The sequence below is a fragment of the Salvelinus namaycush genome, chromosome 16 (genome assembly GCF_016432855.1).
Source record: "Salvelinus namaycush isolate Seneca chromosome 16, SaNama_1.0, whole genome shotgun sequence".
Classification (NCBI taxonomy): domain Eukaryota; kingdom Metazoa; phylum Chordata; class Actinopteri; order Salmoniformes; family Salmonidae; genus Salvelinus; species Salvelinus namaycush.
In genome coordinates, this window is record NC_052322.1 from 29952705 (window position 1) to 29966607 (window position 13903).

The window sequence follows — 13903 nt, forward strand, 5'->3', positions numbered from 1 at the left end:
GATGCTGTATCTGACCAAAACGTTTAATTTTGGTCTCATCTGACCAGAGCACTGTCTTCTAGTCATAAATTAAATTACGTTTGGCAAACTCCAAGCACTTGCGTTTGTGTCTTGGGGTAAGAAAGGGCTTTCTTCAGGCAACCCTTCCAAAGAGCCTGTGGTTGTGGAGGTGGCGTCTGATGGTGCTTTTTGAAACCTGGTGACCCCGAGATGCCACCAATGCCTGCAATTCTTTCACAGTGATTCTTGGGGATTTTGTTGTTTCTCTCACCATTCTCCTCCCTATCCTGGGGGGCAAAATGCATTTGCGTCCTCTATCCGTGAGCTTTTTAACTGTTCATATCAGTTATTTTGTTTTCTTCATGGTGTTGGATGACAAAGGGATATTGCATGCGTGTTACCTCATTTTTATACCCTTGTGAAACAGGAAGTGATGTAATAGCTCAATATAGTTCCTTAAGACTTAGATAAACTTAAATAAGTGGAATTTAATTCCTGATTTTACTTTTGGTAGATGTTATTTACAATAATCTTTAAGGGTGCCATTAATTGTGAAACCTTGATTTGGAGGACATTGATATTTTTTCTCAATTAAATCAATAAATGATTTTGGTGGGTTCCATTGAAACATTAATAAAGTACGGTATTTCTCACATGTTGGTATTTTGAGTTTATCTCTATAATTATATTGTTTATATTTTTGTAAGTATTGTTTTTGCATTGCCAGTCAGGGGTGCCAGTAATTTTGAAGCCCACTGTATGTATTTGCCTTCAAAGTTTTCAATCAGAGAAGGAGACCGGGGATAGGAATTTTGCTATTGGTTACTACCTGAAGGAGAAAAAAGTGAGTGTTTGAGCTTCACAGAGTCTTCTCAATAGTTATACCAATTTCTAAACTCTAAAACTATAAGTTATACTACCTGTCCTGAAACTGTGGCCTCTCTCTCATTTTGCCTGGTAGTGCTTTCCTGAGAATGCAGATATGATTGCAGCCCTTGATTTCTACTTCCAGGTGAGACACATGTTTAAAGAGATTTGCTGTTGTATTCCTAGTTGCTGTCTCTGGTGGAAACACTCTGTATGTGAGTAAAGTACTACCCTGTACACAGGGGTGGGTAGGTTACTTTCTAAATGTATTCCATTACAGTTACTAGCTACCTGTCCAAAATTGGAATCAGTAACATAATTTATGGATTGTCCAAACTCTGTAACATATTCTGATTACTTTCAGTTACTATTGGATTACTTTCCCCTTAAGAGGTATTAGAAGAAGACTTAAAGGATCCATCAAATGCATTTGGTGCATCATTATAGTGGTCTCTGACTTATGGTCAGACTCGCTCAGGTGGAACAAACTTAAACTTGTGCCTTTTTTCAATGCTGAATTGAATGTCATTGAGAAAACAAAAAGGTGTAATAATGTTTGTTTTTTTACAAACATTCTTTCTGAATTTAAAATAATCCAGTAAGTAATCATCTAGTTTTTCAAAAGTATCTGTAATCTGATTACAATAATTTTGCTGAGATTACATTTACTGTTTTTTGATGTTGTAATCATATTATATGTAACAGATTACATGTAATCAGTTACTCCTCAAACCTGACTGTACAATAAACCAGAGGTCTCAACTGTTCTGTTTTCCTCTCAGCTGTGCTCCATTGAGGTGACCTGTGAATCAGGCTGTGTCATGGCCGCCACACTGGCCAACGGGGGCATCTGTCCAATCACAGGCGAGCGGGTGCTAAGTGCGGAGGCTGTGCGGAACACCCTGAGCCTCATGCACTCCTGCGGAATGTACGACTTCTCTGGCCAGTTCGCCTTCCATGTGAGTCACTGAAAAACAGACAGAGGTCAATGACCTGAGGTGACCTTATCACAGCGACGGAAGAGAAAGTGAGACATCCCCATCTCATCTTCATTTATCCAATATCTTTGTTTATCGTACTGTATGTGGTAAATTAGAATGTTCCCCTTTATCTCAGAGGTGCCATGTTGCTGTCACCTATCCTGTGTTGTCAGATCAATGCAGTTAAAAGAGATGAGACAAGGTAAGTGTCATACTTAACTTCATTCTTGCTTTTTGTCTCTTCTTTTTTCCCAGGTGGGCTTGCCTGCTAAATCTGGCGTGTCGGGTGCAGTGCTGCTGGTGGTCCCTAATATCATGGGAATAATGTGTTGGTCTCCTCCCTTAGACCATGTCGGAAATAGTGTCCGAGGCATTCACTTCTGTCAGGTATGCAGACAAGAAGAATTTCAATCCCCTATGACATAAGTTTTTACCATACCCAGCAGTAGATATTTATTCTCGTTGATTACCTTGTTTTTTGATATATTAAAAGTAATTTCAATGTCATACCTGAGTGTATATATTTTTTTCTGTATTAGACATTGTAAATTTGGAAGATTAAAAAAGAATAGAACATTGAATAATAGATCAATCTGTCTCATTTTTCCCATTCTGTCTGCTAATTGATCAGGAGCTGGTTTCTATCTTCAACTTCCACAATTATGACAACCTGAGACACTTTGCAAGGAAGCTGGACCCTCGCAGACTCTCACTTGATGATAGGGTAAGGGATAGAGTATGCACTAAGGTCCCGATTCCAACCCGGGTTAAGAGTGCGAAAATTTTACGTTATTCCTTTTTTATGCACTTTTCCCTCAATGCGTATTCTGACCTTGAACTTACGCATGAGAAGTCAACCACTATTCGTTCGGGTTGACTGACCTTGACTTAATTCCCTCGTAATTCCACCACCTTTACGTGCAAGGAAACCATGAATAAGGTTGAGCGAACCTGCTGGTTCCAAGTGGAAAAAGCATCTTCTTTCTTTTTTCTGATAGAAATAACAGCATTGTTCATGCACTGTCATATACATGGATAAGAGCTAGGGGAGTGAGTTATACCTCCCCCTGAGGAAAATATATCTTTACTTGGCCCTCCCCAAGCATAAAAAAACAAACATGTAACCCTCCCCCTCCAAAATGATAATTAAAACAAAATAGCAGGGAATATTAAATCCCTTTTTAATTGACTATCAATGTTGCAGCCGTGATTTCTATGAAATCATTTGGACACCCAAACGATAGGCTTCTGTAGGGCTGAACCTGCCAAGTTGATGTATGCGCTTTAGAATGTTTTAATTATAGCCTATGCCCAGGCTTTTCTGTTTTATTTTACAATTTGTATCATGTTAATTATTAGACACTTTTGGGAGCCACATACATGTATAAGTGTCACTTTAGTTAGTTTTCTCAAATTTGTAGCTTAAATTTAGCATCATACCATTTACCTTTCTTTCCTCTGTCACGTCTATGTAAGTTATTCCTGAGGGTCGCTAGCATTAGTAGATCATATTAGGCTAACATTGGGCAATAATTTGGGACATGTAGCAGTTTAAACCAGTAGCCTGGCGCACGGTTCATGACGACTAGACCGTTGTCATACAGTTCCATGTTTAGTGAGAATTAGAGTAGATTTATTTATAGGACTTGTTCAGCTACTATTGTAAACTTAAAAAAACATTTTTTTACAAGATTTCATGGATTGAATTTGAGTATGACAACTTTCAGGATGAATGAAACCACTGTATTTTTATTCAACAATAAATTGTGTGCATAAAGGCTCTCCAAACCAGTTTAAAAAAAAGTTTCATACATACTTTCCTTACCCTGACAGTTGCCTAAATAATCTACAAGGTCTGAGTATTTTTTAATTTACCAGTTGGTGTTGAAACTAAGACCAAGATGCATAGATGGCATTATGTCATTGATCCTTATTTTCTGAACCTGTTCTCTTGATTTATTCTAGTCTCTCGACAAATTCTAATTGTGGGAACATCGTATTGAAATGGATGGCTTAAGATAAATATACTGAAAACCGTATTTAATAGTAAATCTGTTGGCCAGCAAGTGGAAGGGTTTTCAGCGGTTGAATGACATTTATTCAGAGCGCGCAAGGGAGTCACACCTGCAAAGCCCATTACACACCTTCATACGGTAAGTCTGAATACCAACTACTGAGATGTGCATAATAAAGGCATAATTTCCTAAGTCAGAATCGGGCCCTAAGTATACTAAATGTTTCTCAAGTATACCTCTTGGGAACATTCATGTTTAGTGTTTATGCTTCCGCCACAATATCTGAAACATCACTGTGCTTCAATATCCTTCTATGTTGATAACCCATAATTGTGATGTTTTCTTCTGACCCATCAGAACAAGTCAGTGGTTAACCTGATGTTTGCAGCTTACAGTGGTGATGTCTCTGCCCTGAGGAGGTAAAGACAGAATTTTCAGATAGTTATATAAACCTAAGCCATTATAGTTGGTCCTTCTGATTTACCAGAAAATGTAGTTTGCCTTTTCATAAGCAAGCTCTGGCGCCAGATAGGCAAGAAGAATATGGCTTCAATAATTAATTTATGTGCAGCATGGAACAGACCACCCCTGGTATCAAATCAATTTCAGTTAACTTCATAATTACACCATCTGTCATTCCAATTAACCTTTCACTATACTCTTCTTTTCTTCCTTCTCTCGCTCATGTCCTCTCCTTTAGGTTTGCTCTCTCGGCTGTGGACATGGAAGAGAAAGACTATGATTCTCGTACAGGTCTCCACGTGGCATCAGCCGAAGGTGAACCTAAATATTTTTCAGGGATAATACTGTTCTCCCACATAACATGTACTTCACCTTATTGTTCAGAGTTGTAATTCAAGTGTGTCTGCTTTGGTTTAATTGGAGTGGATGGCTTCGCTGGGATAACTATAGATATGTGAATGCATCAATGGTTGGTTGCCTTATATTGAGATTGAATACTTCCTTCCTGTTTGTTCAGGTCATGTGGAAGCAGTGATCTTCCTAACAGAGATGTGTAAAGTGAACCCCCATATAAAGGACAGGTAGGGACACCACTTCATCATCTGCATGTCACTTTTAATAACTCACACATCTTTGAGAGATGTTCCATTGTAAAGGTCCTTCAGGCATGCATAATGGAGACTGGTGGTTTTAAAAGTGTCCAGGTCTTTAAAATCACCCAACTACACCAGACTAGTCAAGGGCTATTATGACCTGATTTGTTCTGAGACTCAGTCGGAGCATTACTTAGCACACCATCCCTTGTTTCCTTTGCCTTTCATCACATTTGCCTCTGCAGCAGTATTTCAATGCTTTTTCATTACCGCTTATATCGTGCTCTCTATCAGGTGGGGAAACACACCCCTGGATGACGCCAGGCAGTTTGGTCGGGACGGGGTGGTGTCGGTCTTGACGGAGTACCAGCAGATGTACCTATGCAGTAATGGGTCCCAGTCAAAAACCGAAGACCAGAGAAAATTAGACACAGTGAAGGTTGTGGTTTGAGCTAGACAGGAGAGATGTCTAACCATATTGTATTTAATACAAGAGGCACTGGCAGTTTCATTCCAGATAGTTGTGCCCTTCCCCAATATCCTTGTTCACTAGCACTCCCCATAACAGATCTGATAAGACTGGGTCGGTTAAAGCAATATGGCGGAAAGCAGGTGAACTTACCTCTTCTCAAGTAGATAGGTGACAATGTTTCATAATGAAATGCAGCCATTTTGTGCCAAGAATCATGAAGAGTTGTAGCTAAGTGAGTGAGTATATTTGATATGGTCACACGTCACTATGTATAAAGGTCCCATGCACACTTTTTTTGTCCAGGTTGCTGCACATAAAAGCTTTAGGAGTCTTCAGGAGTGGACAGAATCACTGTAGCACTGTATAAAGTCGATATGGCACCAACAAGTGATCAGTTGCTAGTCAGAGGGGTATACTAAAAAGCAGGATCAATGCATTAGTCAGCTAACTTTGATTAACAACCAGAAATAACTATTGGTTTTCTGGTTCATTAAGAAACCTAAACTTAGGTATGTTTTTGATTGTTGAGTCAGTCAGACCATGCGCATTTCATGCTTCTTTTTTATTTATTTTTATTTAAAGTTATTTCAGAATATTTTGGCAAGTTAGCTGGCTAAGGCATTGCGGTATACCACTCAGGTGAACTTGGCAGATATTGATTTATATGTACACACATACTTTGTCCTTACTTAAAATTGCCAGTGATGCACATGTTATGTATATATGCCACCAGTGTCTAATTTATTTATACAATGTTTTCTGTTTTTAAATCATGTATGAGCATTAATATTTTAAGGGATTTTGACACCGCATAACATTACATATTAATCTACCTCAATAGGAAGTAGAACCATTTCATAAGCAGGTCTGAAGATATGAGTGAACTATAAGCCATGTATTGTGAGGATGGGATATAACTATTTTAATTCTGGTCTTTTCTCCTTGTGTGAATAATTAACTTTTATGTTAATATAGAAACATGTTTAAATGTGATGAGTGATTGAGACTAATGAATATTCATGTATGATAGTGTCTCATCAGCATGTCCTGTTATATGCACATGAATGTTGTCTATTTACTACAGAACAGACTGGTTCTATAACATCAAAACTAAGATACGCATCCAGGATTTTCTTACTGTGATTAAGTGCTGCTGTTTTACAGACTGCTTCCTCAGGTTAAACTGTAAATGTGAGCTTGATTGCCGTATGTTATGCTCTGCTGTAAATAAATTATTGAAAATTTGCAAAGGTTTTTATTTTGGCATACAATTTCAGCATATCAAAAGGCTAAAAAAAGGCATGGTTTAATTCAAGTTTGACAAGATAATGGAGAATGTCAGGACTTTAAGCAACAGTAACATTCCCAGTACCTAATGATCTCTTGTTACACACAAGACAGCTACATATTGTTGCCATTTATTTCACACTGAAAAAATATTACACAAGAGGTAACAAAAAAATGGCTTATTGTGATGAGTTTGCCTGAGCCTGTATGGCAGTGAAATGATATACTGGAAAAACTCCCTGATCTCCAAATTCTGATGGAGAATATTGCTTTTGAAAGAAATGTTCAAGTGCAAACTGCTGTAAGTGTTCAGTTTACAAAAACCAAGTTGTCAGAAAATACATTGCCATTCCCATCCCCCTCACCACTATCCACCTCCCTACCATATTGTCATCATCAGTACAGAGATACTTCACTTCAAGCCTTCGGGCTCCCCCAGACCTGAGTGTGTAAGCAGCTCTCCATCCCACAAGCCAAACGCTGGGCAGAGAGGCCCCCTGAACATGGCCCTCATGCTGTGGATCACCTTGGCCTTTGGGATGTCCACCAGGCTTATCACGCCGGCCTCGTAGTCCAACAGGATGCCCACGCGGTCAGGCTTCCCCACCAGAGTCACCGGCACCCTCTGGTTGGTTGTCATTGCAAACCACTTGCGCTGGACATAGCCGAACACCCAGGAGGAGCTGTTGGTGCCCACACAGTCATCCCTTGACATTGCCACCAAGGCCACACCCAAACGGAACTCTGAGGACTTCTCCACCGTCACCTCCCAGTAGTGGCGGCCACCTGTGATTTGCCCGTCTCCGAACACCACGGCCCAATCCCGGAAGCGCTCAGGGTTTTGTTGGACATGGCTGGGGTCTAGGCCCAAGATGCGGTAGATGACACCTGTGTCCTTCTTAAAGAGGTCCAGACTGCTGTGGGCTGTCCTGTCATCCAGCTTAAACTGCAGCTCTACAGAGAGAACATCAGAAATGATTAATAGATAAACTAACCAACTAATCATCAAGCTTTGATTATTTTAAAATAGCTGTGTAGTGCTAGTGAAAAAAACATAACGTGCAAGGAGATTGGGAAACCTTGCTCTAGAGAGCAAATACATAGGCTATTGCTTGGTGAAAGTGGAGACATAAATGCCATGCGATATCTTAACATTAAATAAATATTCCCTTTATCTTGCATAACAGGCTAATAAATTGTTAATTAAACTTATTTAACTCACCCAAAGCGTTAACAGGGTGACGTCCTGTCGATAATTGAAATCTACGTTGTTAATCAACACAATGTCACCGTAGCTGGCAGGACGTCGGGTATTTATGATCGGCATGACATCTCATACTGGCAGCCACCTATCAATAATTGTTTTTGTTTGAAGTTGGCCACCGTCAGAGGATCGCGAATGTGGCCTACATGTAAAACCACCAGTGATGTACTATCGAACCGATTTGAGTTACCGTATTCAACTACACTATAGAACGCTGAAATGCAGTTTACTTGCCCTTCCAACCACAATGTAACCAACAGTTTCAAAACTATGTTCTGTTGTAAACTTGGTAAAATGTCAGATTTCAAAACTAAAGTTAATTGACGCACAAAAATCGTCTACACACGTGTGGATGTCAAGGCAATACAAGTAGGTGGTCGTGAGCGTGGTCAGAATTGTTATTATGCAATCTCCCCTGCTCGGACCTCAAATATGCTATGCGCTAAAACTAATGCATAGCAAAGGGCGCGTCGCTCAGTGGGACCTTGCAGTCGCAGTGTAAGTTTCTACTCACTATTGCAAGTCGTTTGGGTGCTATACCATCTTGTCGCTGGAAGAAGCGTACCACGCGTTTGTCTGCGGGACAGTGCGCTCACAACTCGTCCTGCCAGGCAACAATAATGTCCCATGCCAAAGAGCATCGCCATATTCACTTACAATGCAGAGCCAAAGATGGTGGACAAAATTAAGGTAGTTCACTCAGGTTGTCTTTAAACATCGAAAACAATTCTTCTTCTTCTTTGGGATTGTGTTGTCCGGATCGCATCGAATTTAAGGTGCCTACACCGCCACCTATTGTACTGGAGGGAGTGTGAGACAATTCACGGCCTACCTACATTCAATTATTTTTGATACGGTACTATAAAATAGGGGAAAAGGAAAAATTACCCTGCCAACTATTAGCCCTCTCTCTAAAAAAATGTAATACCACCCTGTTCCACTATTTACTCTATCTAATCCTAATCCTCCCAGACCAACGGCCTACCCCCAAGGGTATGCGCAATGCTGTCAGGGGTACGCCAAATAAAAATGTGATTAACATTAAAAAAATAACATTTTAAAAATGTTCACATTTTCAAACAGTCCATTTTATATTTTCCAACGGGGCTATACATTTGGGTGATTAGTACTACTACCAGCAGTACTACACCTGCACCTGTCACGACACAAGTTGTTCTGCTTCCACGAGCACATCCAATGCTAGCATCAGTAATTCTACATTTGTTGTTAGCCCAGCTAGCATGGACCCTGATATTTGTGAATCTGATGCAGCCAAAGACCTACTGCCCCCTTACCCGGGAAAGCACCGAATAACAGACAGGGACGTTGGACCATCGAAGAGGCGAAAATATGATGAGAACTATATTGATTGATTTGGGGTTCACCTATATTGGGAGTAGTGCCTTTCTTCAGTCACAGTGTGTTATATGTGCAAAAGTACTATCTCACAACTTGATGAAACCTTCACCCTTGCGCAGACATTTAGAAACAAAAAATGCCAATTTGAAAAATAAGACAGAGTTTTTTGAGCGAGAATTAAGACGACTTTTGAGTAGTACGACATGTATAAAAGCAACAGATACCATTAATAAGAAGGGGCTAGAAGTGTCTTATATGGCGAGCTACTGAGTGGCTAGGACAGGCAAGGCCCATACTATTGTGGAGGACTTAATTCTTCCAGGAGATGTTTTGAAACAATTACTGCTTCGCATACAAGCCAGTGAATACTATGCGTTACAGCTGGATGAGTCAACAGACGTGGCGGGCCTGGCACATGTCCACTACGTTTATGGGGGGTCAATTAAGGAAGACATCTTCTTCTGCAAACCACTGTAAACTAGGACAACAGAAGAGGGTATTTTTAAAGTACTGGACAGCTTTGTGACATCAAATGAACTTTGGTGGTCAAGATGTATTGGTATCTGTACTGAGTAAAAGCCATGGCAGGGAGACATAGTGGAGTGGTAACGCGCGTGCAAGCAGTTGCTCCCGACGCCACTTGGGTACACTGCAGCATCCACCGAGAGGCTCTTGCTGCCAAGGGAATGTCTGACAGCTTGAAAGACGTTTTGGACACTACAGTGAAAATGGTTAACTTTGCTAACCACTTGCATGATGATGAGTTTCTCACACGACTGGCCTATCTGGGTGATGTTTTTTTCTTGCCTGAATGATCTGAATCTGGGATTACAGGGACTCTCCGCAACTATATTTAATGTGCGGGACAAAATTGAGGCTATGATTAAGAAATTGGAGTCTGCATTAACAAGGACAACACACAGGTCACTCCAGCATTGTATGATTTGTGTGCAAATGAACTCAAAATGACGGACAATGTCAAATGTGATATAGAGAAGCACCTGAGTGAGTTGGGTACACAATTACGCAGGTACTTTCCCGAAAAGGATGACACAAACAACTGGATTCGTTATCCCTTTCATGCCCTGCCTCTAGTCCACTTACTGATATCGGAACAAGAGAGCCTCATCGAAATTGCAACAAGCGGTTCTGTGAAAATTGAATTTAATCAGAACCCACTGCCAGATTTCTGGATTGGGCTGTGCTCAGAATATCCTGCCTTGGCAAATCGCGCTGTTAAGAAACTGATGCCCTTTGCAATCACGTACCTATGTGAGACTGGATTCTCGGCCCTCACTAGTATGAAAACGAAATACAGGCACAGACTGTGTGTGGAAAATGATTTAAGACTGAGACTCTCTCCAATACAACCCAACATTGAGGGTTATGTGCATCCTTTCAAGCACACCCTTCTCATTAACCTGTGGTGAGTTATTCACAATTTTCGATGAACAAATAAGGTTTTATATGTAAGATAGTTAAATAAAGAGCAAAATTATTGATTATTATTATTATTATCTATGCCCTGGTCCTATAAGAGCTCTTTGTCACTTCCCACAAGCTGGGTTGGGACAAATATTCACACTCATTCTTATGTTTAATAAATGTATCGTATAGTGTGTGTGTGTGGCAGGCTTACAATGATGGCAAAAAACAACATTTGAGTGTACGCTGACCCTGGTGCTAGAGGGGGTACGCAGCTGGAAGTTGAATGTTTGAAGGGGTACGGGACTATAAAAAGTTTGGGAACCACTGCACTACATGACCGAAGTGTGTGGAACCCTGCTCGTTAAACATTTCACTCCAAAATCATGGCCGTTTAATATGGAGTTGATTCCCCCTTTGCTGCTATAACAGCCTCCACTCTTCTGGGAAGACTTTCCAGTGGATGTTGGAACATTGCTGTGGGGACTTGCTTCCATTCAGCCACAAGAGCATTAGTGATGTCAGGCACTGATATTGGGCGATTAGTCCTGGCTCGCAGTCGCCGTTCCGATTGATTGATTGAATTTATTAGACCATTTTTTAAAATACATACATAAGGGCTCTCCAGCCTGTGACGCCTCCACATACAATTTAAGAAAATAATCAAGGAAAACACAATAAAGCTTAAAATCTTATTAACATTGTGCTCCTTTTGGAGGGGGAAGGGGGGATGCAGCAAGGTTAGGCAGCAATGGTAGTGGAAACAGACAATGACAGACAAAATTGTTGTTTGTTTCATAATGTGAGATAATTACTACAGTTCCATTTCCTAATAAACAACTATGGACAGGTACATCGCCCTTGTCTCACATACCCTTAATATATAAAACAATCAATCCATAATATATACCAGACATTTAAAATATGATACACAACAGGCACCAAAAGGCATACTATAATCTTCCGACTCATTTTTGAGAAGTGGTAAAAAAAAAATGTTTTAATTCAGCGAGATCTTGAAACTACCTAATGGAGGTTATACATTTCAAAAGTCTTTGGAATATCAATCCAAAGACTGGCAGCGAAGTACAACGTTTATTTCCCCATACCCCTATTAAATCTAAAATAAACTATGTCAGTTTCACTTCTTCCAGTGGAATAGTTATGGTTATCCCGGAACAAGTTAAAGTAGTTACATAGGTACATGGGGACCATACTGTGCACAATCTTATGTACAAGACAGAATTTAATCTGAGAGACTCTCTCCTCCACTTTGAGCCATCTAAGGCTTTCAAAGTGGGAATGGTCAAGATGAGTACGTGCTGGAAGTTTTAGAATAATCCTGACTAATTTCTTCTGAGATGTCTTCAATTTATTTTTAATTATCTTGGGGGTTTGTACCAGGATGCATAGTCAAAGTGGTACTGAACAATGCCAATGCCACCATTGCATTCTTATCCAGATATTTGGAGGTTCTTGCCAGAAACTTAATTTTATGGTTCATTTTGGCACTTTTTGTGCCATGCTGTGCCCTGTCAGATGGTTATCTAGCACACATCTAAGAAGCGGTGCATTCGGAAAGTATTTAGACCCCTTTACTTCTTCAACATTTATTTATTACTTTTAAAATGTATTATATATTTTTTTATTGAATATCCGAAACATACAATATACTTGCAGTGAAGCCGCTCAACAACTACATCATACCAGTCATCCAACAGACTCCCATTCAGATCGACACACAGAAGCATCCAGGGTCAATGCCCTGCTCAAGGGCACGTTGACATTTCTCCCACCAGGCCAAAAAACGTGAACCCGAACCCTCCAAGATCCCCACCCACAGTTCCCCAATAGCTGTCCCTCACCCATTCGAGACCCCTCCCACAGTCCCCCCCAAGAAGAAAAATAAAAAATAAAATTAATTCCATTCCCCACCCCCAAGAACCCCCCAATGCACCAACAACCAAGAGAATGAACTAAAGAGAAAAAATAAAAAGACAGAAGAAAACAGCAAACAACAATGCAAAAAAATATATAAAAAATTATAAATACAGTTAAAACAAAGGACATCAAGGACAACTAAAATCATAACAGCAATGCCAACTGTATATGTTTGTGTGCATGTCTGGCATTATTACATGTATGTGTGTGTTCTTGTACGCATTTATTTGAATGAGAGTGTGTGTATATGCATGTGTACAAACACCTGCACGGCATCAGCCTCAGACAAACCGGCATTAGCTGTAAAAACACTGTCGAATCTTGTTATGTTCATACAAATATTTACACATGTTAAGTTTGCTGAAAATCATTCAAACTTACTTTTTATTGTTTTATTTCGACTTTTTTTTTTCTCCCCCCCATCTTTGACCATCATTCTATCACCCGCACAGCAACTCCACTCCCACTTGTCTCCAATTCCACATCCCAACCCTCAGCCTATCCCATCTATCTCTGCTGGGCACCCACTTCGGGTTTCTATGCAACACATATATTTCAACTATGCTGCGATGTTTAACATACAATTTCAATCTATCTAATCGAATCTACAGATTGCGAATCGAAAATAAATACTTTTACTAAGAGTATTAGTAAACTCCGCAAAAAAAGAAACGTCCTTTTTCAGGACCCTGTCTTTCAAAGATAATTCGTAAAAATCCAAATAACTTCACAGATCTTCATTGTAAAGGGTTTAAACACTGTTTCCCATGCTTGTTCAATGAACCATAAACAATTATTGAACATGCACCTGTGGAACGGTCGTTAAGACACTAACAGCTTACAGACGGTAGGCAATTAAGGTCACAGTTATGAAAACGTAGGACAAAAAAAAGGCCTTTCTACTGACTCTGAAAAACACCAAAAGAAAGATGCCCAGGGTCCCTGCTCATCTGCGTGAATGTGCCTTAGGCATGCTGCAAGGAGGCATGAGGACTGCAGATGTGGCCAGGGCAATACATTGCAATGTCGGTACTGTGAGACCCCTAAGACAGCGCTACAGGGAGACAGGACGGACAGCTGATCATCCTCGCAGTTGGCAGACCACGTGTAACAACACCTGCACAGGATTGGTACATTCGAACATCACCTGTGGGACAGGTACAGGATGGCAACAACAATTGCCTGAGTTATACCAGGAACGCACAATCCCTCCATCAGTGCTCAGACTGTCTGCAATA

General features: G+C 40.3%; 2 protein-coding genes across 2 annotated transcripts in view; one reads left to right on the top strand and one right to left on the bottom strand.

Annotated features, from left to right (window-relative positions):
* Positions 1-6634, top strand: part of LOC120061297 (glutaminase kidney isoform, mitochondrial-like) — a 37178-nt gene extending 30544 nt beyond the window's left edge. Inside the window, exons 10-18 of the mRNA XM_039011006.1 lie at positions 778-844; positions 962-1012; positions 1650-1826; positions 2103-2234; positions 2479-2571; positions 4220-4281; positions 4563-4639; positions 4842-4905; positions 5212-6634. Of these exons, the coding sequence (XP_038866934.1) occupies positions 778-844; positions 962-1012; positions 1650-1826; positions 2103-2234; positions 2479-2571; positions 4220-4281; positions 4563-4639; positions 4842-4905; positions 5212-5368 (880 nt within the window). The 3' untranslated portion in view covers positions 5369-6634. The remainder of the gene's footprint in view (positions 1-777; positions 845-961; positions 1013-1649; positions 1827-2102; positions 2235-2478; positions 2572-4219; positions 4282-4562; positions 4640-4841; positions 4906-5211) is intronic.
* Positions 6625-8676, bottom strand: LOC120061296 (SPRY domain-containing protein 4-like). The gene is made up of 2 exons (XM_039011005.1): positions 8455-8676; positions 6625-7630 (listed from the first exon to the last, which is right to left on the bottom strand). The coding sequence occupies exons 1-2, from the start codon at positions 8585-8587 to the stop codon at positions 7089-7091; spliced, it is 675 nt and encodes a 224-aa protein (XP_038866933.1). The 5' UTR covers positions 8588-8676; the 3' UTR covers positions 6625-7088.
* Between the last annotated feature and the right edge of the window lie 5227 nt (positions 8677-13903).